This window comes from Aptenodytes forsteri, unplaced genomic scaffold (assembly GCF_000699145.1).
Source record: "Aptenodytes forsteri isolate BGI_AS27 unplaced genomic scaffold, ASM69914v1 Scaffold8, whole genome shotgun sequence".
NCBI lineage: Eukaryota > Metazoa > Chordata > Aves > Sphenisciformes > Spheniscidae > Aptenodytes > Aptenodytes forsteri.
This window is the reverse complement of record NW_008796218.1, coordinates 6,076,939-6,104,395: the sequence shown is the minus strand read 5'-3', so window position 1 is coordinate 6,104,395 and position 27,457 is coordinate 6,076,939. Positions and strand designations below refer to the sequence as shown.

The following is a 27,457-nucleotide window of genomic DNA, read 5'->3' as shown; positions in this document are numbered from 1 at the left end:
ACTGCTAATGAAGCAATTATAGGCAAAACTGGTAAAGTTGATGTTACAACATTTTAAAATGCTGTAATGAGCCTCGTGTAGCAACATCCACATTTAATGGAGGGAAGAAGATTAAAAAACCCAAAATCATCTGATTAAATCTGAGAAAAAGGAACACAGGAAATTGAAAGACTTGCATAGAGAGTTTATCCCTAAAATACAGAAATGATAAAGTTATGAGAGTGCATCATTACAAACTTCTCTTGTATGAAATGTATTAATGCTTTACTGGAAGTTCCAGTCCTGTGATGCCTGGATGCTTCCCTTTGATTTGTGTTGGGGTGGCCGTTGCCTTCCCGAGGCCACGACTGATCTTTTGGTCCTGAGGCAGCCCCCCAGCACCATGCCTTTCCTTTGCCCTCGTCTGGGCTGACACACCAAGAGCCCAGCACTTTTCTTCCCATTCCAGGTGTGACTCTCTGCTGGCCGGCTGCCTCCACAGCTGTTCTGTCTTCATCCATTTCTGTCCTGCATCCTGCCTCATTACCCTCACCACACATCTCCAAACGCAATTAAGTTTATTTTCTTTGTAATCACTGCTGCTGGACTTGGTGTTTCCCATCAGCGTAGCCAAGTCACTGGTAAAGTACCTGCCTGACTGCTGATTTGCATACCTGTGTCAGCAGGAAATTTTAAACACTTTTTATCACCCTCATCCTTCCCCCTCCTACGAAAAAACTTGTACATAGTTTCATATGTTGTGCAAAAAGCATAAATTAAAATGTATGGTAACCCGCTTCTCATTCAGCCACAGGTTTGGCCTTTATGGTGATACAGCATTTCCCAGTACCAGGCTTTGTTTGCCCTGATTCTCTGAGCGTGGATGCTTTGGTCCTGGGCTGTGGTTTCTCTGTCTAAACAATGTGGTAGTCTAAGACCTCAACTTCCTACTGCAGAAATTACATGTTTTTGTAGGTGCTTGTTTGGCTTCTTAGCAACGGTATTTGCAAGAAACAATAGAGACGGAGCGAGCTGAGCAGCTGTGCTGCTCTGATGACATTTGCCTCTGAAAGATGTTTGATTAAGATGCACTGTAAAAAGTGAGCTCATATAATAAGGGCTGATATAATGTTCATTAGTTAAACCACAGGTACAATTACCACAGCTCATTTCTAAAGGGACCTCTAGTTTTGAAATTACACCCATAAGTTTCAGTGGTAGGTTTGAATTTGTCTAAGTGAATTCAGTAAAGTTTGTGGATATCCACCTATTTTCATTTGTTCCTAGAATGGGTCTTGGGTATGAAATATGATGCAGACTTTAACACATGGTCCATTTTTTCTAAAATATTTTAAATAGCAGTAACTTCAGGATGCAACGCTTAAAAAAATCCCTAGTTGTGAATTTCTGAGACATTCATAATTCTTTTGCATTGTAGAAAAAAGAAAAAGACCTGCTTACTAACCATTTCCACTGGAATCTGCCCCGAGACATAATGCCTCAAGAGAATACTTAGCCCTAAGATTAGAGCTGCTACTCTTCTGTGCTGGGGAAATCTGAAGATCGTAGCTGCAAGTTACGTACTGCTGGTAGCAAGGCCACCATGCCAAGGCAACGGGCAGCTACATGGGGCTCTGGCCCCAGGAGGTTCGGTCAGCTAGAAGGGTGATTCCAGGGGAGACAAGACTCTATTTGCTTTTTCTCCTCTGATGCAACTTACAAAAGTTTCCCTTTGCAGGCTGTAGCTGATCAACATCTCTCAAAATCTCAGAATCAAGGATGGAACATGAACTGCAAAACTCTCAATTTACCTTGGGGAGCTTAGGTTGGCAGGAGGAGCACTGTCCTGCTTGTGGGAAGCTCAGGTTTGGTCTATAATTTGATCTGTGGTCATCTTGACTGTTGAAATTTGATTACTGCAAAATGCATTTTATTAAATTTCTATAAAGAAGATTGGCAGAAGATGCTGTACATTTATCAAGGCAGCTTTCTAACATGCATTGCTGAAGTGATGGATGTATGATCAGTTACGCTTATTATTTGCTTTACTTGAAAACTATAAAATATTGAGGTGAAATTGTAAAAGCAGTCAGAAAATATTGTAATTTTTATTGCACGGTTTCAGTGCTTCTAGCAGGAAATGTACAGTGTGTGACAATTCAGCCTGGCAACAGCTTTGTAAGTAGATCAATAGAACAGATTACTTCAGTTTTTACACAAGTTGCAAGTACTATAGAGAGATAGTGGGATCATGGTTTGTAAACCTTAAACCACACTTTCCTGCACAACAATCTGCAAAGATATTCTTTTTTTGTAAAGCAGGTACGTGATTTTCAGCTGCAAGGAACTTCCTCTTCACAAGGACTAAATAAATGTTGTTTCTGAGAATGTGCATCCCACTGTTGCCTTCTAGTTTGCGCTTGAGTGATCGAGTGTTTTGTTAAGTGAAGGGGCTGTCATGAGCCATTTTGTGACTCTTCGTGTTTTCGATGTGAAACTTCAGCCAACAGAAATGGACACCCTGGATCTGTTGAGGAATTGTTTGGTGTGCAAATGGGACCTGCGGAGCAGAGACCCCAGAATGCTACCTTGCCTTCATTCCTTCTGTAAGGACTGTCTTCCGGATTTGATTCAAGGATATAGCTGTATTCCCACTGAGTACGAAGTTCTATACGAAGGTAATATTTAAGAATCTCTGGCTTGTGCTCTTTGTATTACAGTGTTATAAAAATAGATGGATTGGGAAGTACTTTTGTAGCCTATTCCTTTACAGCACTGCTTTAAAAGAATAAACTAGGAGACTCAAGATTTGTATGAGCAGAGGGTGGATTGGGAACAAGCCTCCTTCATTATTTTTTTCATCCAACAGCAATGTTTTGAAGAGAAGTGACACAGTCAGGCAACATTTAACATTTTCCAGAATGGGCTAAGTTTCAAGTGTAACATTATGAATATTTGATTTGCTTAGCTTAATAAGTGAATAAATGCTACAAGGTATTTTCTAGGCTACATCTTTATCCAGCCTTTTGGACATGTTGGACCTTTCTATGGTACAGGTTGTGGTGGTAGTTTTATTCTTCCTTCCGTCCCCCTTCCGTGCCTCCCCCCAACACCAACACAAAAACATCCGGTTCTTTGTTCCTAACAGAGGTCACAATAATTGTTATTAGAATATGTGTATTGTGGTGCACTGAAACTCTTCCTTTTATCTCATTGTAAATGTGGTTTCTCTCTGTCTGAACCCTTCTGACTGTAGGATATACTGTAACCCACCCTAACAAGCTGAGGAAACTAGTGAGGACAAGAAGCGTTTTGTGACTGTGGCTTTTGAAATCTTGAAGTTGTTTGTACAGCTTTTGGTAGTGATGTTAATAGAAAATATGTAACTTTTTTGGAATAAAACAGGACTTAGATCACAGAATACAGTCACTTTAACTGAATGAGTCTTAATTGCCATGGGGAAGCATTCCAGACTCATTACTAATTTATAAGAAGAGCAAAGGCATGTAGATTACTTGTATTTTCACAGGCTTTGAACTTTAGATGAATAAGAGGCATCATTTATTATCTCTTCCATAGCAGATTTTAGAAACATGTAGGAAGAGAAGATACCTTCCCTGAGGTGATGGTAATATGAATTGACGAGATAACATAAACGAGACAAGATCAGGTTTGAGAACAAATGGAAACAGTGTTAGGAGATCACTGTTGAAAGGCTAGCAAAACACAAAAGATAAAGGAAAAGGGAATAACTTAATGGCAAAGGAGAAAGGCTATTTATGTGTACTGTACAGAGAGAAAAAGATATAAAGGTAGGAGAAGAAGACAAAGAGAGCAAAGCAGTCATTTCAAGTAAATGTCTCCTGAAAATTTTTAATGCCCAATCATAGTGGGCTTAAAGTCTGAGGGACCTACTTTATAACAAAACGCTGTTGAAAACAACCACTCCATTACTTTTTATGTATCCTCATTTGACATCTAAGCCATTCCTCTCTCCTCCTTGTTTCTGTTTGCCAAGTGGAAAAGTGAAGTTATATCACCTGCTGATCTTGGATGAAGTGCAGCTAGAGGTTCTCATGAGTTGTTAAAATATTAGATGTTTCTTCAAGCTCCTGAGTGGATAGGGAATTATTTGTCTATAGCAAATTGGAACAAATATTAGTTTATTTCTGTATTCTTGAAGTTTCTCTGTTTACTTCCTCATTCTCTTGTAGACAGGGAACTTCTATGGGAAAGAGCAAGATTAGAGAAAAGAAATAACGAATGGTGATGACCCAGTAAATGAAGTGAGACACCAGGTGCAGAGACTCAGTTAATAAATGAGCAAGGAGAGCAGCAAAACCAAAACATCTGTGTCTCTTATTTAAGTCCACGACTGAAACTGCAATCACCATAGGTCAGCCAGGCTAAATTTGTGAAATCTTCTGATGGCATGATGCTAAGCTTTGCTTGTCTTATCTGCACCGATTGCTGAGTTATGGGCAGTGCAATATGGACTCAATTTTCAGTGTTATCTTTAAGTATGATCATATATAAGTGCCAATGATAAACTCTAAATGGAAGTGCTAAACCATTTTAGCAGAGTAAACATGAAATATTGCCTGTAAGAAAAATGTGTTCCTTACTCACTATGAATTCTTTAAGCAAAATATAAGAATGGAAAAAGTGAATATATTTCTAAGTGAAGTCAATCTGACATTTGCTACAAAAGCATGCATGAATTTGTGGTTTTTGGTATGCTTTACTATAAATAGTACTGTACTAACATAAAGCTCTTTTCTAGTTTATTGATGTTGTGTTAAGATTGCTGAGAAGGTGGAGGTAATTTGATATAGGTCCTGATATTTGATGGGGGTTGATATTGGAAACTTACTTTTATACCTGTATGTGTTTAAGATGACTCATGAATGAAAGCTCTGAGATAGCCAGAGCTCTTATGGAAAATCTGCATATACATCAGAATTTACTCAAAGCTGTGAGAACTGAGAGTTTGGAAGTAATTTGAGCGGAAAAAGAAAATTATCTTTGTGAGTTTGGCTCCTACATATGCTACTTATATGAAGGGGACTTTAAGATTCTCAGTCTTTCTTTTCTTTTTCTGCAGGCCAGTGTCACTTTTTTTATTCCCTCTCTTCATGTAACAGAATCCACATTCTTCTCCTCTGCAGATCTACATGTTGTGTGCTTCCAGTCTGTTTACTGCATGGGAAGGAATAATTTTAAAGAGAGGGACGGGGTAAGAAAAAGAGAGAGAAAATTCCCCCGTCTCCTGAGATGGAAGTCTCAGATGAGGACTTTCCTGGGCTCCTACCTGTGTGAATTGCCACTCACAATAAAATGTGAAAACATACAAAAATGGTTCTTGCATGCTGCCTTGGCTTCTTGGGTCTGGCTCTTTCTCACTGGGTTCTGAATACATTCAAAACCAGATTCATCCAGGTTCCTGTGCTTATTCCTCCTTTCTGAATTGGAGGTGGGTGCCAAAATTAAATTACCCTTTATCTGCAGATCTTCCTCTCCACAAGATGTTAAATGATTTAAATTGTTTTAGTGCTTTAAATATCACCAACATATTAATTTCAAAAGTAGCTAAATGAGGACCAGTGGAGGTGCATTGTTGTGAGAAGTTCATGTTTTTGCAAGACTGTCTCAGCTCGAAGGTTGGGGGGTTTTTTCCTTAAAACAAAAAAAAAAAAAATCACAGGTAATCACTGCTCAATAACAGTTTAGACCTGAGAACAACTGTGCTTATTCCTCCTTTCTGAATTGGAGGTGGGTGCCAAAATTAAATTACCCTTTATCTGCAGATCTTCCTCTCCACAAGATGTTCAATGATTTAAATTGTTTTAGTGCTTTAAATATCACCAACATATTAATTTCAAAAGTAGCTAAATGAGGACCAGTGGAGGTGCATTGTTGTGAGAAGTTCATGTTTTTGCAAGACTGTCTCAGCTCGAAGGTTGGGGGGTTTTTTCCTTAAAAAAAAAAAAAAAAAAATCACAGGTAATCACTGCTCAATAACAGTTTAGACCCCTGAGAACAAGGCAGATCAGGAAAGATGTACTGGCACACCTTGCGGGTTTCTGCTAACTGATACCAAGCCCTGGTATTATTTACATTTTTTGACTGAATTGGATAATTTGTCTAACTTGTAAGTTACACTTTATGTTTGTAAAACGCAATTAGTAGTTGCCCAGCTTTGTAAATTGCTTTGGGAAGTGGTAGATTTAATTGTATCATGTTTTTGTATTGAACTTGTGTGTTGAGCTATTTTTTCTGAAATTCTATTTTAAAAATGTGCTTTGCCCTTTTGTTCTTCGCCAGGTTGGATAAGAAAAATCATGGAAAATGACTGCATAATTTCTATCCACATTCTGTGCATAAGTCAAAAGCTGTCCACACTTGCGTTATGTTAGTTTTCCACATGCAAGAGAGGGTCTGAGATCCCCACTTAAATGCCAAGAAATGTAACAGGGTTATTTATTAGAGAAATGCAAACTGATCGGATAAAACTAAGAGAAAACAGACTATTAAAGAGAACAAATGTGACTTAAACTGGTGACAGATGTCCACTTGCTGCATTTTATTATTTCCAGCTGAAAATATACAGTTTTCTTTAGCTTGTAAAGTAGGTGCTATATATAACCGTGGATCCCTAATTGTGAATGCTTGTTAGCGAGGCATATCCAAAACTCAGCCAAGCGTTGGTCACACTCGCATTTAATGTGTTCAGAGATATCTTCAAGGGGGTTTATTTCCAGAAAAAGATTGAGCTCTAGGACTCCTTTGGCTCTAGGCTCATTTTCAGTATGATGTTTCGGCATAAGAAGTATGGTGTACTGGCTTAAGGAGACTCCAGTTGTCAACACACAGTGCTTTATCTTGTACAAAGTCTGTATGTTTAAAAAAACCCAACAAACAACACATCTACAGAGTTCTTTAAACCATATTCAGGCTTACAGTGGAGTACAGTTTGGCCGCCTTGGTGTTACAGCTGTTATATCTCCAGGATCCAAATAACCTTGTTTTGATGCAATCATATAAGGCAAGTGATGCAATCTATCACATCTATTAATTCTGAAGGAGAATACCCATTTGCTTTAATTAGATCCACTTAATACCTAATACATGTTTTATTTCTAAAAAGGGAAGTAGAAAGGTAATTCTAAAGAGGGAAACTGTTCATAATGTGTATATTTAGTCATCTTAAAATGGATTTAAAGTTACTCGGCCCTTCTCACTCTGTTGTTCAGCTGCTAGATCCAAAAGGCAGGTGTTTATGTTATATAAGTACGAAGATGTAGAGTGGGAGGTTGTCTTCAGAACTGTTTCCTATAACCTATAATTGGGTCTCCAAGGAAGTGTAAATTATGCCTGCAGCTTGAGCTGTAGCTAATGCTCTTTGAGAATAATTATTCTGATGGTTGTTGGAGGAAAAAGAGTGGAGGAATAGGTGCAACATGTGGACAGCAAGTATAAATGTGGTGTGTATGATAGCTCCACTGTTTGTTTCTTTATGCTAATCAATTCTCATGATAATAATAGGTTAATTATCTGCATTGATTTATTTCTGAGACAACCAGCTTGAGGGTTCTTTCTATTTAAACCTGACCAGACTGGAAGACCTTGAAACAAAACTGTGAGCTGCGGCTTTTGATGTTCAAAAAGTCTTTGTACTCAGTTTCCATACGTGGTGGAGAGGTTACAGTTTGCACTTTCAGAGATGATTCCTGCAACTTATCCACAGCTCTGTCACTTACAAATTAGCTTGCTACAATATAGGTGGAGTAAAAACTTAAGAGCACTGAGAAATTTTAGTTCGTTCTTTATTTGTGCTTCTACAAAGGAACACTCTGTATGAGGGTCACTACCTTGATGTCTGCTTACTATTCCCTGGGTCCGATGCAGTGTGGCAACTTTCATTAACAGAAATTAAAGTGCTGTGGGATGAGAGAGATCTGACCTGTGGGGAACTAGAGCTTGAACAGTACATGGCAGAATCTTCTTGTTTTCCTGAAAGCTGATTTTGGATGTGCCAGGTGTGGCGTTGGCGTGTCCAGATTGGGTATCTGTGTCTGACTACTGGATCCACTGCCTTTGAATTTCCATTTTCCCCAACCTGTTGTCTAGTTACTATTGCTTATGGGAGTGTGAGAGTGGAAATAAACATGTGGCTTGTTAAAAAGTGCTGCAGACCAATTCAGTAAAGCAAACATCTGCTGCTGAAGCTTTTCAGGGCTCAGAGATGTGTGTATATAAACAACACACACAGAGATACATCTGTACGCATGTCGCTTTCTAGTGCTGGTGGCTTTTGTGGTGGTGTTCAGGTGCATTAGCCTACTATGGATGGTAGTTAAAGGAGTAGTGGAGCCCTGGAAGGATGTAGGTGTAGGACTATTCCTCCACATCCCTTATGTGATGAAACTTCATGGGAGTCTGTTCAATACAATGTGGTCTTCAGAATATCTTATATGTGGTTTATCCTGCATATAATTCTGAAATAGGGTTTTATTCTGCATGTCACAATGAAACGGGGCTTAAAGCCAACATTAGGATCCTTGCTAGCCTTTCTAAATTCACGGGCATCTCTTTAGCAGTGAAATGTGATGTCATAAATAATGATTTCAGATGATAAACAGCAGGAAGTAATGAACTTCTAAAAAATAATTTATGCAAATGTTCCTAACCTCCTTCCTACCAATATAATTTCCATACAAAAATAGAGCATGTCAACAGTGCTCTCAGCTTTTTGCTACTTCTAGAGGTTTTGATAACAATAATGGACTTCATTTGGGCACCGCAGTTGCACCATAGCTGAATTTGGGTCCTGATCTCTTAATGTGCAAACTGTTGTTTGAATCCTGTAATTCCGTGTTGAATTGCTATTTAGATCCAGAAATTGCATCATTCTCATACGTACAAACAGTGAGTCTCTAGGGTTTCTGACTACTCTTCCCTTCACCCACAGTGCTGTAATAATGATATATTTAAATGAGCTGTCTGCAAAGTACAGGTTCTTAAAACAAATTAACAATGTTGTTTAGAGGCAGCGGTAAGGTAGGAAGGCAAGAAAAATATTTAGGGAATGGTCTGCAAAATGTACCGTGGGAGGGAATGGCGTTGTAAGACCTGCTGCTACCTGGATCTGGAAAAGCTCTTCTCTTTCCTTCTGCACACTTGCTCCAGGTTACTCTGAGGACTGAGCGAAGACCCAGGCAAGAAGGGAAGTAGGATGCTGCTATTCATTCTCACTATGGGATTTTTATTCCACTGCTTCAGGAAAAATACCATCAAGGCAAGTTAACAGAGGCCTGAATGAATCTGAGAGGCAAGGGCAAGAAAGAAGGCAAGAGGAAAAAAAAATATGCACCTTGTAGTGGCCCAGTACACCTTTCTGCCCTGCTGATTTGTCAGCGTTTCTGGCTGAAGAAGGGGGAGCAGCCCCAGATAGTCCATGAAAGGTGTAGTGACTTCAATCTGCAGTACAGCAAAGCCTGATTACAGGGAGTGCACTGTGTGTGCAGTTCTGCTTAATAACCACCCACTCCCCGACACAAGTGATTTTGTGTGTAGCTCTCTAAGTGACTGTTTATCCAGAGGACAGGTAAGGGGCTTCTAGGAAATTGTCCTTTACTGGTGATTTGCACTCTGAGCACGAGCACAGTGTAGCGCGCTCGCTTGGTATCGTTGAAGTAGCTGCTGTTTGTGGCTATTTGTAAATATGTATGTAAGGTTTGCTTAATTTCAGGGTAATTGCTTCACAAACCATTCTGTAGTGTATTTATTATGCCAAGCTATCATTAGATTCTTCTGGGAATTTATATTGAAAAAGATTGGGCATTTCCAGGGAGCACAGGTTTTTATTAAATGGAAAAGGAATTGAAATAAGAAGCCCAATTAGCTGAACAAGTATGATCTCTGAAGCTACCATATTCAGGGAATCCCTCTTTTAGCAAGATGCAAATCCATCTCCTGTGCTTTTAATAAAGTCTTAAATATGGAATTCAGTATTAGGACAGGCGAGAAGGTGCTTACTGATTAGTCCTCCTGCGAGTAGACTACTTCCAATACAGTATTGCCATGGTGTCCCCATTATTTTTCCTGTTAACTGTTATGCTCTTTGTTCCGATTTTTTTATTAAGCTGAGGGCTATACATGTCTTATGTTCATCTCAAGGGAGTTTTAGATTTGAAATCATTATAATTCATAGTTACTTGGATATTTAAGACACACTTTGACGTTTACACAATCAAAGCTGTACTTGATGGTCTGTGGTAGTGAGTCTAATACAAAGTTCTGACCTGTGTGTGTGCGACTCGCTCCATGTGTATCTGTGGAACAACACTGATTTCAGTAGCATAACTTGGATTTAAAACCTGGGAAAAAAATTGTCCCGTGGCATCCAGGGCAGGGCATCACTTTTAGATATCCCCTAATATTAATCAGCAGTAACATCATCTACCTCCAAAATCATGACTGTTCCATATTTCTTAATACCACTGCATTTCTGAATATATATAAGGAGGCTTTTGTGCAGAACTGAAATCCATGCATGATACATGTTTTCTTAGGGTGAAAATTATTGAAGTTTTCTTTAAATACATTTAAAAACATTAAAAAGATGGTCTTGCCCATTGTCAAATTAATGCATTCTTTATACAGTGTATTTTATACTTCACTGGTTTGTAATAAATTAGCAGAATTTAAAGTTCACATGAATGCGCCTGAGGCCATAAGCATTCCATTAAATATCATTCAATTGGTATAATTTGATTTAACATTCTGTACTAACTGAATAGTGTTGGAATGTAATAAAATAGTAACTTCAGTATTAACTTTTTTTACCTTATCTGATGTGTAGACAGAAGTTGTCCTTGCTATGGCAAAGTCCTGAGCACTGCTTTTGTTTACCAGTAAGCAGCTGTTCCCAGAAGTGTTTTGTGTAAGACTGTGTGCCCACCTGTATGGCATGTAGATGGAGGAATAACTGTGAGAGTTGTGCATTTCTTACTTCAGAAAGTAACCTGTCGATAATTTCCCCTTTGGTCTATTTGTGGCATATTATGTAGTCTCAGTATGGAGGTTTTCTCTGTATTAGCCAGATCAAGAACTGGCACGGCTTGGGCAATGCTGTTATGGGAGTAAGAAACTGGTTCAAAGTCTCAAAGGGCTAGAGGCGATTCCCTGTAAAGTCAGTAGATGGTTTCCTATTGACTGTACCGAGAATTAGAGCATGTCCCGTGAGACTTATCTGAGAAGCTGCTTGCAAAGTAGGTATTTTGCTTCCCAGTTTATCAATCAAAATGTATCTGTCTTTTTATTTCTGCTGCTGTTATAACTGTGTCGCTTTGTAAGGTGCTCACAGGGAAACTTGAAAACTGTTTCACCTAGGAATTAGCACTACAATTCACTGGTGCTTGTAGTATGCACCATTTACAAGGAGTAGGAGGGCATTGTCTGTATAACACATCTTAAGTACTGCAGTGCTCCTACTGTTTTTACATTTCTCTAGAGAACCGAGCTGTTAACGGATATCTAAAAGACACACACAACCGTAATTTGGGAAAGCATGGAGAGGTTTCAGTGTGACTAACGCAAAAGCATTCTGTTGTCCTAGGGTGTAACATGGGAAGGTGATTAGCTACAAATATTGTAGGTAAATAAGAGACTTTTTCAGCTGCGCTCCTTATATTAAGGATGCAAAGTAAAGGAAGAGTTTTAAAGACTTCTACAGCTTTCTGCCATCACGGGCATCTTTACCAGGTACATTTTTAGCCTCTTTGTAACTCCTGTCACCAGAACACACAAACAAGACTCAAGTTACATGCCCAGAAGATGAGCAAGGCATTGGCAATTGCTTGTGTTGCCCTTTCCTGTGGGGTGACTTGTAGCTGAGTAGCACAGGCACCTGTGGATACTGCCTGTTCCTTCTCACGTCTACGTGAACACTCAGTGTTGTATGAAATGCACAGTTAAACAAGTGTGAGGTAGACCATAGTCTTTCACTTGGGTCACCAAATCACAGTTCTGTTGTAAATGCAACCTTGGAAAATAGTAAACAATATACTTTTGCTTTTATAACAAGATTTGGGCTAAAAAAGACCTAAACTTCATGGAAGCAGTTCTTACTAAGATGTGCTTTTCAAAGGAGATGTAACAGAACTCAAAGTTTCTTCAAAACATTTATGAATGAAAGTGAATGTATTTAGACATCCGACTGCATAGTGCTTTTGTCAGAAGTGGTAATGTAGGAAGGGTTTGGGGTTTGTGTATCTCTGTCAACGTAAAGTGCTGCTGTTAAAATAACAGTAGGCCAGTTTTGAAAATGGGAGACATTCAGGATTAGACTTGTGCACCTGGCCAGGGACTGCAGGAGCCACGTCCCAAGGACAGGTAATACTAAGCACCTAGAAAACATGAGTCTCTGGTAACTGTAATGCAAAGAGTAATAGACATCTTAAAATTTAATTAATCTACAGGCCACTCTCCTTATTAAAAAATAATTTTAGTTAAGGAAAAGAGCACATTGAACATTGTCAGTCCAGTAGAAAGTTGTCATTGATCTTGCTTTTAAAATCTTGCTTTAAGTGAGTTTGCGTCATTTAGTCACGGAAAATACTGCTGTTAGTTATAAACAGATCACTTGGCAAGGTGAGCATAGCACTGAAATTCTGTTCTCAACAGAATGGAAAAACTTATATAAAAAAAAGACTTGATAAGATAAGGTAAAAATAGACTGGCACGCTACCACCATCTCTAAAGGACTGGATTCACATCTACAGTAGTTTACAGCAATGTGGTCAGAAACATGCACACTCCTTTAAAAAAAAAAAAAGGGGGCACTAGACCTTTTAGAAAAAGGTAAGTCCTAGCCCAAGAATTCTAGGAATGAAATAGCAGAGGTGCAAAAATGGAGGTATACAGTTATGGACACCTTCCTGAACTCTTAATTCTCAGCCCAGGCAAACACTAAGATTCATCCCAGTTGCGCTCAGTAGCTAATGAAGGTGAAACCAGGTTTTGCTGCTCACGCTGCTCGCTTTGCTTTGCTTTAGGGGTGATCACGTTTTGCCACATGTGGATTTGTTGTAATAGATGGTTTGCAATTCTGACTTTTATTTATGAAACTTTTTTTTTATCCTTTACCTTTATTCTGACTTGTTGCTTCTGCTAGCAGCATGTTACTCCTCTTTCACTTCACTTGGATAGCATGCTGCACTGTAGAACTAGTATTAGGCAATGTGTGTTTTATGCTTTGATATACCTCTGGTAATGTAAAGCTGGTCTAGAAGAACTGTAGCAAGTATCAGAAAGCACAAGTAGATCTGTAACAAGGGAATACAGTTTAAAGTGCAGCTCAGTTTTTATCAAAGCTGTAAGCCCTAATGAATTCATGGGAATTTGGACATGCAGATATCATCGGTAAATACTGAAATAAGTCAACTGAACTATAGTGTATTTCTAGGGATTTTGTTGCTTTGTTTTTCTTTCCTATGTATGGAACTAGATCTAGCCACAAGTAACTTATGGCTTGAAGAATGCCTTAGTTTTCTGGAACTAAGCGTGTCCATGTGATGTAAAAAAGCCAGCAATACTGAAGTGTGGTTTATGTAATTTCCTGGTTCACATGGTTGGTGTGCATCATTTTATTTGTGTTTTTTTGTTGTTGTTTTTTTTTTTTTAAATTCAGGTATCCTTTTCTGCCCTGTGTGCAAACAGACCTGCTTTGCAAGGGAAGTAGTTGAAAATTTCTTTCTCAAGGACTTTCCCACTGGTAATTCAGCTATGGCAAAGGTAAGTGAAAACCACTAAGTTGCATGCTTTGTGAGTTGTTGAAAGACTACCAGATCAACACTGTTTGAAAACAGAGCAAACTTTGTATTGAACAACAGACTCTCTTACAGTTTGCTTATGCAGCACTGTAATTACTTCACTCCTAGAGATGGATGTACTGCCTTCATAGTACTTTTTAAGCTTTATTTGAAGAATGAGTTTGACTCTATATACTTAAAGCAGAGTCGATTAAAAATATTGATACTAGTGGCGTAGGACTGGATCTGTGACAATCAATAGATTAGGAAGATACTGAATCTCTTGGATTCCTCATTGTCCCCTTTCTGCTCGCAACACAAAGTAAACAGAGGCAGACTATTGCTGAATGGTTACACCAAGACTACCCATTCGATCCTGTGGGCAATCATCATTTTTTGATTATCCATTTTAATGATAAAAAAGGTCACATTGTATTTCAGTTTCCCATTGGGGAATGGATGCAAAGGGTAATTGGAAGGCATAGGATTACTACCTTGGCCTTGTATTGACACTGTACATAGATGGATTTCACATCTGTTAAATACACGGTTAACAGGCAGGACTATTATCACAGTTTTTTAGTTGTTACTACTTTGGGTCGCGAGGAGGGACAGAGAAAGGTGCGTATTTCTGCCTCTACTGTTACAAAACAGTATTCTGTTATTTGCATGAGTAAGATTGTTTTAAGAATGTGGTAGTATTACCTGTAGCTGGGAGTTAAAACAGGTGAAAACTTGTCAAAACTATTCTGTAATCTGCTGACTGCTTTATCCAAAGTGTGATCCAAAGCAAGGGAAGAGTAACAAAGAAGCAGGGACACTGGACTTCACCTTCTGAACCAGCTCCTGGGCCTCAGTCTGTCTCTTTTGCACTTTTGATTTCTAAGAAACCGGATAGCCACATTGGATATTCAGTTTCAGGGCCTTTGGGTGGAGGGGAACACTTTTTCCATAATGTAGGACAGAAGATGTATCTTTCCACTCCTCTTAACTCCTGTAGGGGCATCAACAATTTGTAGGTCAGTTCTGTCCCAAGCAGAAGGCTTGAGACCGCTTTAAATTGTGCAAGTGACTTGCCCAGTGACATCGTTGCAAAAAAGTATAGAGGGGATGTACTTCTTCCCTGTCAGTCATTTCTGTGTTTCATTTTCTCCATTGTTAAAAAGAAAAGAACGTGTAACCTAATCCATGGAGTGTTCTGGGGAAATAAAAAAATTAACGCAAGCAAAGTGTGTTGATATCTTCAGGTGTAAGGTACTTGAAGAGTGCAACATAACTTTATCTAAAATAGGAAGAGGTCTATTCACATGCACTCTTCAAAGAGAAGAAGAAAATTCATAATATATTGCTGAATGTTTAGAATGCATTTATTATACTGGGATTTCTTAATTACCATGACTCACATCATTTACCATTCAATGAGAATTTGTGTAGAAAGGAAATCAAATGAGAATATCTAATGTCCTCAAAAGCACTAGATTTTTTTTCAAGCCTTCTTTAAAAGAAGGTTTTTCTTTTCTGTAATCCCTTAGGAGTCCTAAGAGCAGTTCAGTAAAGCAGATTTCTCACTAGAGCATAGGAGTACCCTAGAGGGACTTGCAAACCTTCCTCATAGTTTTTGGCTTGCTTCCTTTTTATTAACAGTCAAGTCAAGTATCAGTGAAGCTTGCTTACTGTCTTTTAAGCACCATCCCCCCCAAACTAAAGCCGTAGTTTCACCACCAGTGATATCAAAAGGAGAAGCACCAGCTCATCCAATTGATACACAGCTGAACTGCCATCATTTTCTTAATTTACCTGATATGTTCAAATGGGAATCTGTCAAGGCTTGTAACAAAGTGTTTGGAAGCAAGATGTTTCTCAGTGTGTGAGACAGTGAAGCATAAATGATAGAATGTGCTATATACCAGCAGAAGGAGTTTCAAAAATATGCAATTCAGAATCTCTTGCCCAAAAGCCCATTTCCACATCATAAATAATGTAACTCTGGGAACACTCTGTGCTCTGCAACTTGAAAGTAATGTTAACACAGTACAGCGACAATGTAAGTTCTAGTCAGACTGGCAGCTGAACGGTTACAGGTAAACCTGTGATTAAGCAGTTTTGGTTATTGCAGAGAAGACAGAGCATCCCTCAACTTTTGACCTGTTTCCTAAGCTGGGAACACCCTTCATGGGTACATTTTAAATTAGACACTTCTTTTTATATAACAAGCTTTGCTTTCCAGAATAAATACCCTTGCATTTTGGTTATAGAAGTTATATTAGGCTTTTTGGTTTAAATTATTACATGTACCTTTTGGAAAACATTGCTGATAAGCAAATGGCTAAAATAGCAGAACGGCTTACACAAATACTTCCCTGCCGAGACAATCAAACACATTTAAAACTTTGCTTTGTTGTGTTATTGTCAAGAATTGCCCAATCTGTTTGAAAAAGATTGGGAATACTTAGAAACTCTTGAACAATGAGCTGATAAGAGACCTGTTGTGAAATTCCAGCCCCACTGAAGGAAATAGTAAAATTTAAATTAATTTCGGCAGAAGAAAAATGTTTCTTCTTGTGCTGAAGTGAATCAGAACTTGACTCGCGTCTCAGAATTTAGGTGGATATAGATGTTGCACTTAGTTTTAAATCATGGCTTTAACATTAAGACGACGAGCAACGAACTGTGATTGTTCTTCCTCCAGGCTTTCTATTCCCTGAGACACTGTGAAGAGAAACTCTTCTATTAAATTCACCAGGGCTTGCATCAGGGCTTACGTGCTGAGTGCGTGCAGCTGTATCCTTCTCTTCATGTTTCCCATCAGAATAGTTGGGATGTAATCATAACTGAACTGAATTGAAGATAAGTTGATGCCCAACAGAAAGGCCACCATAGGAAGTAATTTTGCCATCTATTATTAGTTGCTTGAGTAGCCCTGAGTAGTAGCAATATTCAGGAACTATGCATAAGTACAGTAGATATATTGTAACCTTGTAGGAAATGTTTGAGTTTGATAAACTGGTGGCAAAGCTTTTATGCTTTGATGATGGTAAAATTACATCACTTTGTTCACTCTGCCCATTAGTACCTATTTGTGGCTATGGTAAGTCAAAAACATTAATTCTAGGAGTTTTCAAACAAAGTATTTTATGCCTAGTGCAAATTCTTTTTAAAAGAAGCATCATTATAGCTATCTTGAAATAACTCTTGAGTTAATTCTGGATACCAAAGATCAAATTACCCTCTTCATTTACATGCTGCTTTATTCATTTCCCCTTCAGTGACACTTCCAGACAGCATGACCTATATAACAAAGGGCATTTCCTAAATTGTTGACTCAATAGAGATGACAGTTAATTAAGGTTTCCAGTTCTTCTCATGTTCCCGTGTCTTATGTTTCCAGATCACATATGACATCAATATATAAATTGAGCTCATTTCTGGTCAGCTCTCTAGAGAATAGGAATTCAGTTTTTCATTAATAGTATGTGGGTGTCCCCATATTGTTTTCTAAATTGCCTTACCATTGGCATGTTTTATGTATTTTTCTATTACACTGTATCAGAATGGTTCATACAATGCTAAAGCAAATAGAGTAAGCTCTAATTTTAAACAAAGCAATGTAGATTTAGAGTAGCTCTGCTGAAGTAGCTATTATTTACGTTCATATGCATGAAAGCAGAAGTGAATTCTAGCCTATAGATTTTTTTAGTTTGTTAATAAATAATTAGTAATGGACAGAAATTAATGAATGACACTGAAATGATCTGGTAAAATGCTTCTGCATAATGTTGTGATTAGAAAGGAAATGGTAATTAGGTTAAAAATCTTTTTGATGGGCTATGTTTGACTGACATTTTGCATATTTACTTGGCAACGTAGACTATCTTTTCTTAGGTAGAAAATAGCTATCTAAATATATATACATATATAAAAGTAAGATGTACACTCATTCGATGTGTTAAAGCCATCAGTAAGTAGTACAACACTAACAGAAAGGGATTACAAGGCACACCACTCATTTTCAAAAGTAACTTTTAACCTAACCCTCCTTAACTGAAGTCAGACAAGTCTTACTTCATAGTTTCATGGCTTTTTCAGTTCACAAGAAACAAATCATTATGATTATTTCTTCTGACTTCATGTGTAACATGGACCCTAGAGTTTTGCTGAATAATTCTTGCATCATGTCATAATTATGCTTAATTACGCTTAGAGCACAGAAAGACAACCAATTTAACAGCTTCAAATCTTAATTTTATTCTGTTGCCTTTTATAACAATAACCAGACTCTTAAAATCATTTGAATTGCATTAGTCTGAGGAAGAAGAAGAATAAGCTTACCAATCTGAATCATAGTCTATTAAAGATAACAGTTTGTACGGCTAATTTGTTATCCTTGTATGTAATTGCACTTTTTGTTCTTAGAGCTGCTTCACGTGTAAAGAGAAGAGACCTGCTCACAGTCTCTGTACAAGCTGCAATAAGTGGTTGTGCAGCTCATGTACAGAGGAACACGGACATGGCAAGGAAACTGGAGACTGCTTCCTGTCTGTATCCCTGAAGGGCTGCACAGGTACTGAAGATACACTTTGAAATTTTGTTTCTTCTCATATCAGTTACTCGGTTGAAAAAGGAGCAGTTGCAGGCACTGTGCCACAGATGCTATGCTCTGTGTGTGTGACTCAGAAGGATATGTATGTGTCAATGAGAGATGATGTGATTTTTCTGTAACTTTAGGGCCATTGCCACAATTAGCTTTCACAGTATTTGAAAAATTTTGAATATTTGTGTTTCACAGAGACTATCTCTTCCACATGCCTTTTCAGTCTGTGGAGTGATGGGCTAGGGTTTGGTAGGCTACAACAGCAACAGGCCTTGCCCTTTCAGTATTTCTGTCCTCTTTTGGGTAATTTCCTTCAGGAAACTACCGTAAAGCAATTCCTGTGCTTATGGACAAGGGTTGGGGGGAGAGTCCCAGACAGCAAAAGGCTGGGATCACTATAGGATGTTCCTTTTCTAAGCCTGGAGTGAAAAACATGGTTCCTGAGTGTGACCACTATATTGCCATCAGCAAGCACAAATGAAGCCCACTGGCAAATATGTCTCATCCCTATACAATGATGATCCACAGAAAGGATTATCATCTCCTATAACTGCTCATTATTTTCTTTACTTATATGCCAGAAATTTGCTGAGGAGTATGCTAACCTAAACTTACGTAAGCAATTTGTAACCTAAAATAAGTGTTTTGCAATTTTATACAATGATTTAAGCTTACACTTTGCTCACATATGAAGTTATTTATGCTAGAGAGTTTGTGCTGCACTATCATTGCAGCATAAGGAATCATAGAATCATAGAATCATTGAGGTTGGAAAAGACCTCTAAGATCATCGAGTCCAACCATCGACCCAACGCCACCATGCCCACTAAACCATGTCCCTAAGCGCCTCATCTACACGTCTTTTAAATACCTCCAGGGATGGGGACTCTACCACTTCCCTGGGCAGCCTGTTCCAATGTTTCACCACTCTTTCAGTAAAGAAATTTTTCCTCATGTCCAATCTAAGCCTCCCCTGGCACAACTCGAGGCCATTTCCTCTCGTCCTGTCACTAGTTACTTGGGAGAAGAGACCGACACCCACCTCGCTACAACCTCCTTTCAGGTAGTTGTAGAGAGCAATGAGGTCTCCCCTCAGCCTCCTTTTCTCCAGGCTAAACAACCCCAGTTCCCTCAGCCGCTCCTCAGAAGACTTGTTCTCCAGACCCCTCACCAGCCTCGTTGCCCTTCTCTGGACACGCTCCAGCACCTCCATGTCCTTCTTGTAGTGAGGGGCCCAAAACTGAACACAGTATTCGAGGTGCGGCCTCACCAGTGCTGAGTACAGGGGGATGATCACTTCCCTACTCCTGCTGGCCACACTATTTCTGATACAGGCCAGGATGCCATTGGCCTTCTTGGCCGCCTGGGCACGCTGCCGGCTCATGTTCAGCCGGCTGTCGACCAACACCCCCAGGTCCTTTTCCGACAGGCAGCTTTCCAGCCACTCTTCTCCAAGCTTGTAGCTTGGAGATGAGGAAGATGAAAGACAGAACAAGGAATAAACATAGGTGTAGCCCACTGATTATACTTTTTATATGACTATTTTTTTTTGCTGTAGGATTTTGCTTGTAGAAGCCTATACTTTACGCTTGCCATAGATGGAGTTCTTTTAAGTCCTGGATATTCATATCAAAAAGAGTTTGAGGCACTTGAGACATGACATGCTGTTGCCAAATAGAGTGTAAACAAACAAAAAAAAAAGTCTGTAAGAATAGTAATAATAAAAACGCACAGATGACATTTAAATGTTTTCTGTGGGTCTTTTCTAGCAAATAATATAAACTGAAGTCTCCCCCAGCCCCCCCTCAAATGCCCTGATTGGATGGACAGTATGTTTTTCTTCTTGAGTTGATGGCAAGATAAGGACTGTGGTTTTGAGGCTTCAACTGTGTATAATTTCATTTCATTTTGAGTAAGATTAACAGCTCATATTGTTGACAAATAATAGTAAGAAAATATACCTGTGGTGTAGTTGTGGTTTTGTGTGTGCGCTGTATAAATAAAAAGATGCAAACACATAAACTAAAATGCTTTCTCATCTTTTTAGTCCTAAATTCTGTGTGCTGAAAAAAAAATGAACAAGGAGGTTGTTAGTGTATATATAGGCTAGTAAATCTAAAAAATGATTTGGGATGTAATCTGTGCTTTTAAAATTATTATTATTTATGTACATATTATTTATTTAGGACATAGATATCCCCTCAGGATATTTCATAGAAAGCAAATACTAGGATATACTGGAACTCAGGCTGATTATTTTTTTTTTTCTTTTCTGGAAATAAAGCATCCTCTGCTTTCAGATTCAGTAGCCACCTTCAGTCTGTGTATGGTGCTTCTGAGCAACAGCCACCTTCTTTGTAGGCCCTTGTAACCATTAAGAGACTCTGTATCTATTGATCTTGCACCTTTGAACTGTTCTATCTTTTGCCATTTGCTTTACAAAGGCCAGACTTTCTTTTGCCAACTGAAAACTGTAAGATTCCCTGGATCTGAAATGAAATAAAGTAGGAAAAAACCCCCACCAACTGCATTGAGTCCTGCCTATTCCTATTCATTTTGATAAACAGTTTTGTTTATCATATATACAGTTTCCTGCAACTTCCTTGAGTGGCAGAACTAAAGGAGCCTGGCTTCCCTGGGAAACCTTTCTTTCTGCTTCTTCCTTCATGATACCTGTGCTCCATGTAACACATCTGATCACCCCCTGCCACGCAGAACCTGCAGCTCTCTGTCACAGTTCCCCATCCACTTACCCTGCACATCCTCTTGCTTCCTTCCTAGGCCATCGACTGCCTGCTGCGTGAGACCCAGCTCATGCAGCTGAACGGCTGAGCTGGCTGCCAGGCAGCACCCTTAGCCTGGTGACTCCTGAGGTCATGCTGCAGACCAGTGTGCCAAATTCATTTGATTTTTGAGAACTTTACCCTTCATTCAAATTTGTATTTAGAAGTTAAGGGCGCGGGGAGGAGTAGGACTAGGCTGGGACAGAAAAATGCCATATTGTATAAGAAGAAAACAATTTTAAAGTAGCCTGATTTCTTTTTCCTACTGACTCATCCTTTGTGAGTCTGAAGTAAAGGCCCACAAAATGAGTGCTACTGGTAGGGGATTCCCTGCGAGGGCTTCTTGGTATTGGAAATGCTCCACTCTTCTTTGAAACAGCTTTATTTTATTCACCTCCATAGCATTCTGTAACATCTGGTAGCTTGGGTGGCGGGGGTTGTGCTAGTTAGATTTCATTTGAACATGCTTATTGAGAACTGGAATGGGAAGTTATGGGAGTGGTCTGTGTCAGAGTTGTTCAGCTAAAAACTGTTACTGAACTCCTACATTGAAAAACAGACCTTATTTTTTAAGCATAAAACCAGATAAATAGCACACGCTGGACATCACTTTGATTCCACACCCCCCCCCCCCCCAAAAAAACCCCCCCCGGGCAACACCTTTTTTCCCCCCCCCCCCCCCCCCCCCCCAATTTCCCACTAACATATTATGTTGTATGGTTGCTCCAGTGTATTCTTATTACCTGAACCACTTCTAGAGGTACTATCAAAAATTCCAGTTCTCTTGTGAGTGCCAGACTATTACTGCTGGTTATGAATACGAAGAGATGCTGAGATGTGGTTCACAGATGGGTTAAACTGCACTACTTGCAGTTTTTCACAGACACTGATTTTTCCTGACAGTTTTAAAAAAAAAAAAAAAAGGCGGCCCAAAAAAACCCTGAAAACTTTCTGGGTCTGTGACCACAAGATGTGAAAACGTTGAAATCTGCTTCTGGAATGAATTTGCTGAGCACTGGAAAACTAGGTACTGGGAACATGGGCCAAAGCTTTATGACAGATGAAGCAGCAGCCTTGGAGGAATAATCTCTGAAGAACAAATCTTTCACTGGAGGGCTCTGCATTAGCCCTAGGAATAAGTGAACTTTGTTAAGTTCAAAGTTCTGCAGAGCTCTCGAACTGTTTAAAGTCATAAAAACAGTACTGCTTTCTTCCTTAGTCCCAACTTTCTTAAAAGGACATTCAGTATTAGTACAGACTCTTTCCTCATTAAGTGGAAATCTGTGCTTTGGATTGAGTAGAAACAGTCCTTTTGCCAAAACTATGTTAGAAGTAAATGATCTGGTATGGACATACCAACTATTTATAGGCTAGTGCACAAACTGAATAGTTATCTTTTTGCTATACTATCCTTTTCTTTCAGTCTCTCAAGGTTGAGTATGAACCTATAAAATCAAAGTTTGAGTCATTGCTAATTATGCAAGTTGAGGGAGGATTCTATTAGCCAAGATGAGATTGCTTTTCCAAAGTTGACATCAAATGGTCAGAGGAACAGAGATTTAAAACTTTCTGTTAATTATTCAAGAGATCCACCTGAGATAAAGAAAATATAGGCTGTAGAAAATGGTGACTCAAATGATGTTAATTCAGAATTTAGGGCAACTGAACTTTCCCTGTTCTTCAAGTGAGGTTCTTTTCAAGAAGTTAACATGGATAGTTATAGTCAAGATGTCTGCTCCTAGAAAAAACAAGCTTGTGCCCTTGTTTAGCATCTGATTTGTAAGAATTCAACTTATTTTAAAACTGAAGAGTGTAGCTCTGAGCTGAGTATAAAGTAGGTTGAGAATACCATGGCTCAGTGGCAGTTCTCACTGATATGTCAATTGAATCGGGGAATTACTAGTGGCAGAGGCTGTGGGTCTGTGTTGTAATTAGATAACATTGATTTTTATCCTTAGTTTGCGTTTGAAATCTGCTTGTCTTTTAAATCTGACACAGTACTAAAAACCCCACTGATTTCTCTGGGACGATTACAATCACCCAAAGGCTAAAGAACCCTTCAGAGAGAGAAAAATGGAGAAACCATTATATAAGATTGTGACTAGGCTTCATTATACTTGGACCTTAAAGACCACATCTCATTATAAGTTGGAGTTTAATATGGATAATTTGATCCTGAGTTTTCAGAAAAAGAGCTTGCATGCTCTGCAGGTGCTGAACACTTAGAGGGGCTTTTCCAACTCATGAAAATTGAGATAGTTATTATGGGCTTTTATTTTTCTTTTAAGATATAATATCTGACCCCATAGGGAAGAAAAAGATCGTCTTAGACATCCACCTTGGTTATATATTGGTTGTACAACCTGCTTGGTTACATATCATTTGCATTGTCAGCTGCAGGTTTTAATGCAAAAGTACATATTTGCAGTACAATCAGAAAAAATTTGCTGTCGAGGTGAGTTCAGTTTGTACCTTGATAGAAAAAAATATTGGAGCTAGCTAAAAAAACATCTGATCCAATTTCCTCTTTTAATAATGCTATCTATTAGCATTTGATTCAATAATAATATAAAACAATAAACTTTCCTGAAGAATAAAACATGATACTGTAGTAAATAATTCATAACAATGTAAACTATGTAATGCTGTTACATAAAAATATTGGCCTAATCTATCACAAATTATCTTCTTGCACATTATGTTAAGATGGAGGGGAAAGCCAATTGAACTGGAGGAAGTACATCAACCATCTCAGAAATATTTAGAGTAGATAGCAATCTAAAAAGTAGGAACTTGGCATATTTTCTTTAGAGCATGGCATGGATTTTCTCTGTGTTTTCATTCTCTTTGTCAGCCATCAGATTTTCTTAGCCCTTCTACTTCTATATTGTGCATTTTCCAATTTGAAAATAAAGTGACTAAATTAGTATAGCTTGCTGTATGCTGTGTGTCTGTGTTATTGCAATAGTATCACTTCAGAGGCTTGATTCTATAAAGGGCTCCATTTTGCTACAGGAGGAGAGCATGGTCCCTGCCACAAGTTGTTTTTTTTTTAAATGTTTAGATAAGTAAGATAGGTTTGGTATGGGAAAATGGAAACATTTTTCTCATTTTATATGAGCAAATAATGATATATAAATAAGTAATGTTTTTATTTCATTTAAAGTTTGTATCAATAAGTGTTATCTAATGATGATTGCTTTGTTTACTTTCTTGTGTGTTAGTAAAGAATAATGGGATAGTGTCTTTGTAGGAATACTTTGAGGATGCAATCATGTGTTTTTCTTGTTGTCCCCGCTTATGTCCCTATGTGCTAATAATGTTGATGGTTCTGCGGACAGAGGGTTTGAACACTGACCTGTGTAAATCTGTCACTGTACTTTAGCATTGCTTGTACTTATTGACCGTTTTGAGAAAATAATGTTTTTCACCAGTAATAATGATGGGTGGTCCTTACACTGGTTAATAAAATAAGGCTCTGGAGTCTGCATTTTTTGGGATCCAAGAAAAGAGCTTGCCCTTCCCTGCCTTAACTATTAATGTAGATGTACTTGTGAATGTCTAACTTCAGTGGAGGGGGTTTTGTTTTGCCATGGTTTAGTGTGGTTTTTTTGCATTCTTTCATTGACAGTATTCCTTCTTTCTAAAACGATTCTACCGTATCCAGGAAAGAAGACAAGAATAGATTGTACAGGAGCAACGCTTCCACTTTACATATCCACTGTCCATTCTTACTCTTCATGACATTACTCTTTAGAAAATCCTTTTAAGAACAGGTTTTAGTGCCTAATATCAATATCCCCTAGCTGCTGAAGTTTATGATGTACTGCATTTACAACAAACACAAGTTGGAAAAACAATTCCCCATGTGACTTTTTAAGAATGAAGGATTTCCTTGCTTCTGCTGTGACTTCAGGTTTATTTAATATATTAAAAAGGAGAAAAGGAGAAATGGAGGCTCAGGGGAGACCTCATCGCTCTCTACCTGAAAGGAGGTGGTAGCGAGGTGGGGGTCGGTCTCTTCTCCCAAGTAACAAGCGATAGGATGAGAGGAAATGGTCTCAAGTTGTGCCAGGGGAGGCTTAGATTGGACGTGAGGAAAAATTTCTTTACTGAAAGAGTGGTTAAACATTGGAACAGGCTGCCCAGGGAAGTGGTGGAGTCCCCATCCCTGGAGGTATTTAAAAGACGTGTAGATGAGGCGCTTAGGGACACGGTTTAGTGGGCATGGTGGTGTTGGGTTGACGGTTGGACTCAATGATCTTAGAGGTCTCTTCCAACCTTAATGATTCTATGATTTGCTTTTCTACATTTTACAATACAGTTTTGTTGACTGGTTTGCCAGACCAGGGCATTCAAAGTTGTGAGGCAAGTGCCCAAAATCATAAGAGATATTTAAAACTCATGAGAGTTTAGAGGACAATATGAATTTGGTTTGATGACTTGTTTCTGAAGCCCTTTGATGTGCTCAGTTTGTAGGATGTATAAGGCCAGGAAAAAAATATAAACAAACCCTGCTTCATACAATCAGATGGTTCCAGGGCCTGGGTCTCTTAAAAATAACATCAAGACTTCCAAAAAAATTGTGAGAGTCTGGCAGCTCTAATAGTAATCCTTGTCAATGACACCATTGCTTTATATTCCTCAGCAACTGAAGATGAAGCAAGTGAGTTTTCGTTATTTTGTCCAGCGCACACTCGAGAGCCACTCAAGCTGTTTTGTGAGACCTGTGATACCCTTACGTGCCGCAGCTGCCTTCTGACAGAGCATAAGGAACACAGGTACCACACATTGACTGCTTAATCATAATCCTGTCTAAAACTGTAGCTAATTTAGATTTAAGACTGTTCATCTGCATTTCCTGTCCACTGAAGTTGCAGGCTAGTCCAAACTTAAAAGCCACAGCAAACTCAGTTCAGTTGTCTTATGCCCAAGCAGTGTAACACATGGGTTACTGCCCTCACAGAATCACTCACTGCTCTCAGCAGTGTGTACCTTCCCAATTGTATTGTCTGCCCAGATACTATGTATGCATGCGTATAGTTCCTCATGATTGTGCTCAAAGGCACAAGTTGAACTCAATACTTAGCATGGTTAAATACTTCTATTTGTCTTTATCAAAGACATCATAACTGTACAAGACCAGAGTTACCAACGCATAAGCATGCTGCTTGCCTGTGGAAGTGTGTGAGCCATGTAAGGAATTGTCTATACGCAGTGACACTTTTCGTGAGATGAGACTGCCTATATGAGGAGCAATAAAGTTTAGCTGTCACATAGAACACTTGTGGTAGGAACGAAGCAGGGAACCATGTCCAGACAGGTATTAAGGCAGCTGGTCCCCTAAACTTATCAACTGATAAGTTGATTACTTATCAACAGAAAAAAAACATGGTGTGAGAATTTCCCCTTCTTTCACAGTTTCAGACATCTTGATGAAGCTTTGCAAAATCAGAAAGTTATCCTGGAAAATGTCATAACTAAAGTGGAAGAGAAAAAAAATGTGATTCAGGTTTCAGCTAAACAGATTGAAGACAGGTAATTGCTATGCATTTTTTTTTTTTATGAAAGTGGGTGATCAGTAAAAATATTATTTTCACTAAATGTAGGTTAACAGAAGTAAATGCAGATGCTATATTTTTTTTTTCTTGGAGGGTAGGAAATAATAGGAAGTTTAAAAATATCAAATTCATGTTTAAGTGGTACTGACAAGTCATGGCATTGTAATACATGATTCCATAGTTCTTATAAGGCAAGTGACAGCTGACTTCAGAGTTAAGATTTCTTTGTATAATCTGTTTCCGAACTAGAATTTGAAAAGATTAGAAATAAAGACTATTTTAAAAATACCTTATTTCTTAAAGAAACCTCAAAACAAGCTGCAATTCCAGCCAAGACTAGTATAAAAATGAAAATATTTCATTATATGAACTGGATTTGGGCTACTGATTGTGTATTAGCTGTTGGATCTCTCTTCTGCATTAATAAAACCATTTCAAACACCTTGAAAGAGTACAGATCTATTTATACTACTTATACTCTAGTATAAAGTGAATATAAAGTGAAAGTTTTATGGAGATGACTTCTGTGTATGTTTGTTGACAAAGAACTTAAGACTGTTCTTGGCATGATGTTTGAGAGAGTCAATCAGCATTAGCATGTCACATCCAGAGAGTAGTGGTCAATGGCTCAGTGTCCAGATGGAGATCAGTGACAAGTGGTGTCCCTCAGGGGTCCGTATTGGGACCAGTACTGTTTAATATCTTCATCAATGACATAGACAGTGGGAT

At 38.6% G+C, this 27,457-nt stretch overlaps 1 protein-coding gene across 1 annotated transcript in view; it reads left to right on the top strand.

The window, feature by feature from the left end:
* The first annotated feature begins 2,437 nt into the window (after window positions 1-2,437).
* TRIM66 (tripartite motif containing 66) overlaps window positions 2,438-27,457 on the top strand; it is a 56,589-nt gene continuing 31,569 nt past the window's right edge. Inside the window, exons 1-5 of the mRNA XM_019474517.1 lie at window positions 2,438-2,657; window positions 13,673-13,776; window positions 18,207-18,354; window positions 25,816-25,948; window positions 26,589-26,705. Coding sequence (XP_019330062.1) covers window positions 2,438-2,657; window positions 13,673-13,776; window positions 18,207-18,354; window positions 25,816-25,948; window positions 26,589-26,705 — 722 coding nt within the window. The remainder of the gene's footprint in view (window positions 2,658-13,672; window positions 13,777-18,206; window positions 18,355-25,815; window positions 25,949-26,588; window positions 26,706-27,457) is intronic.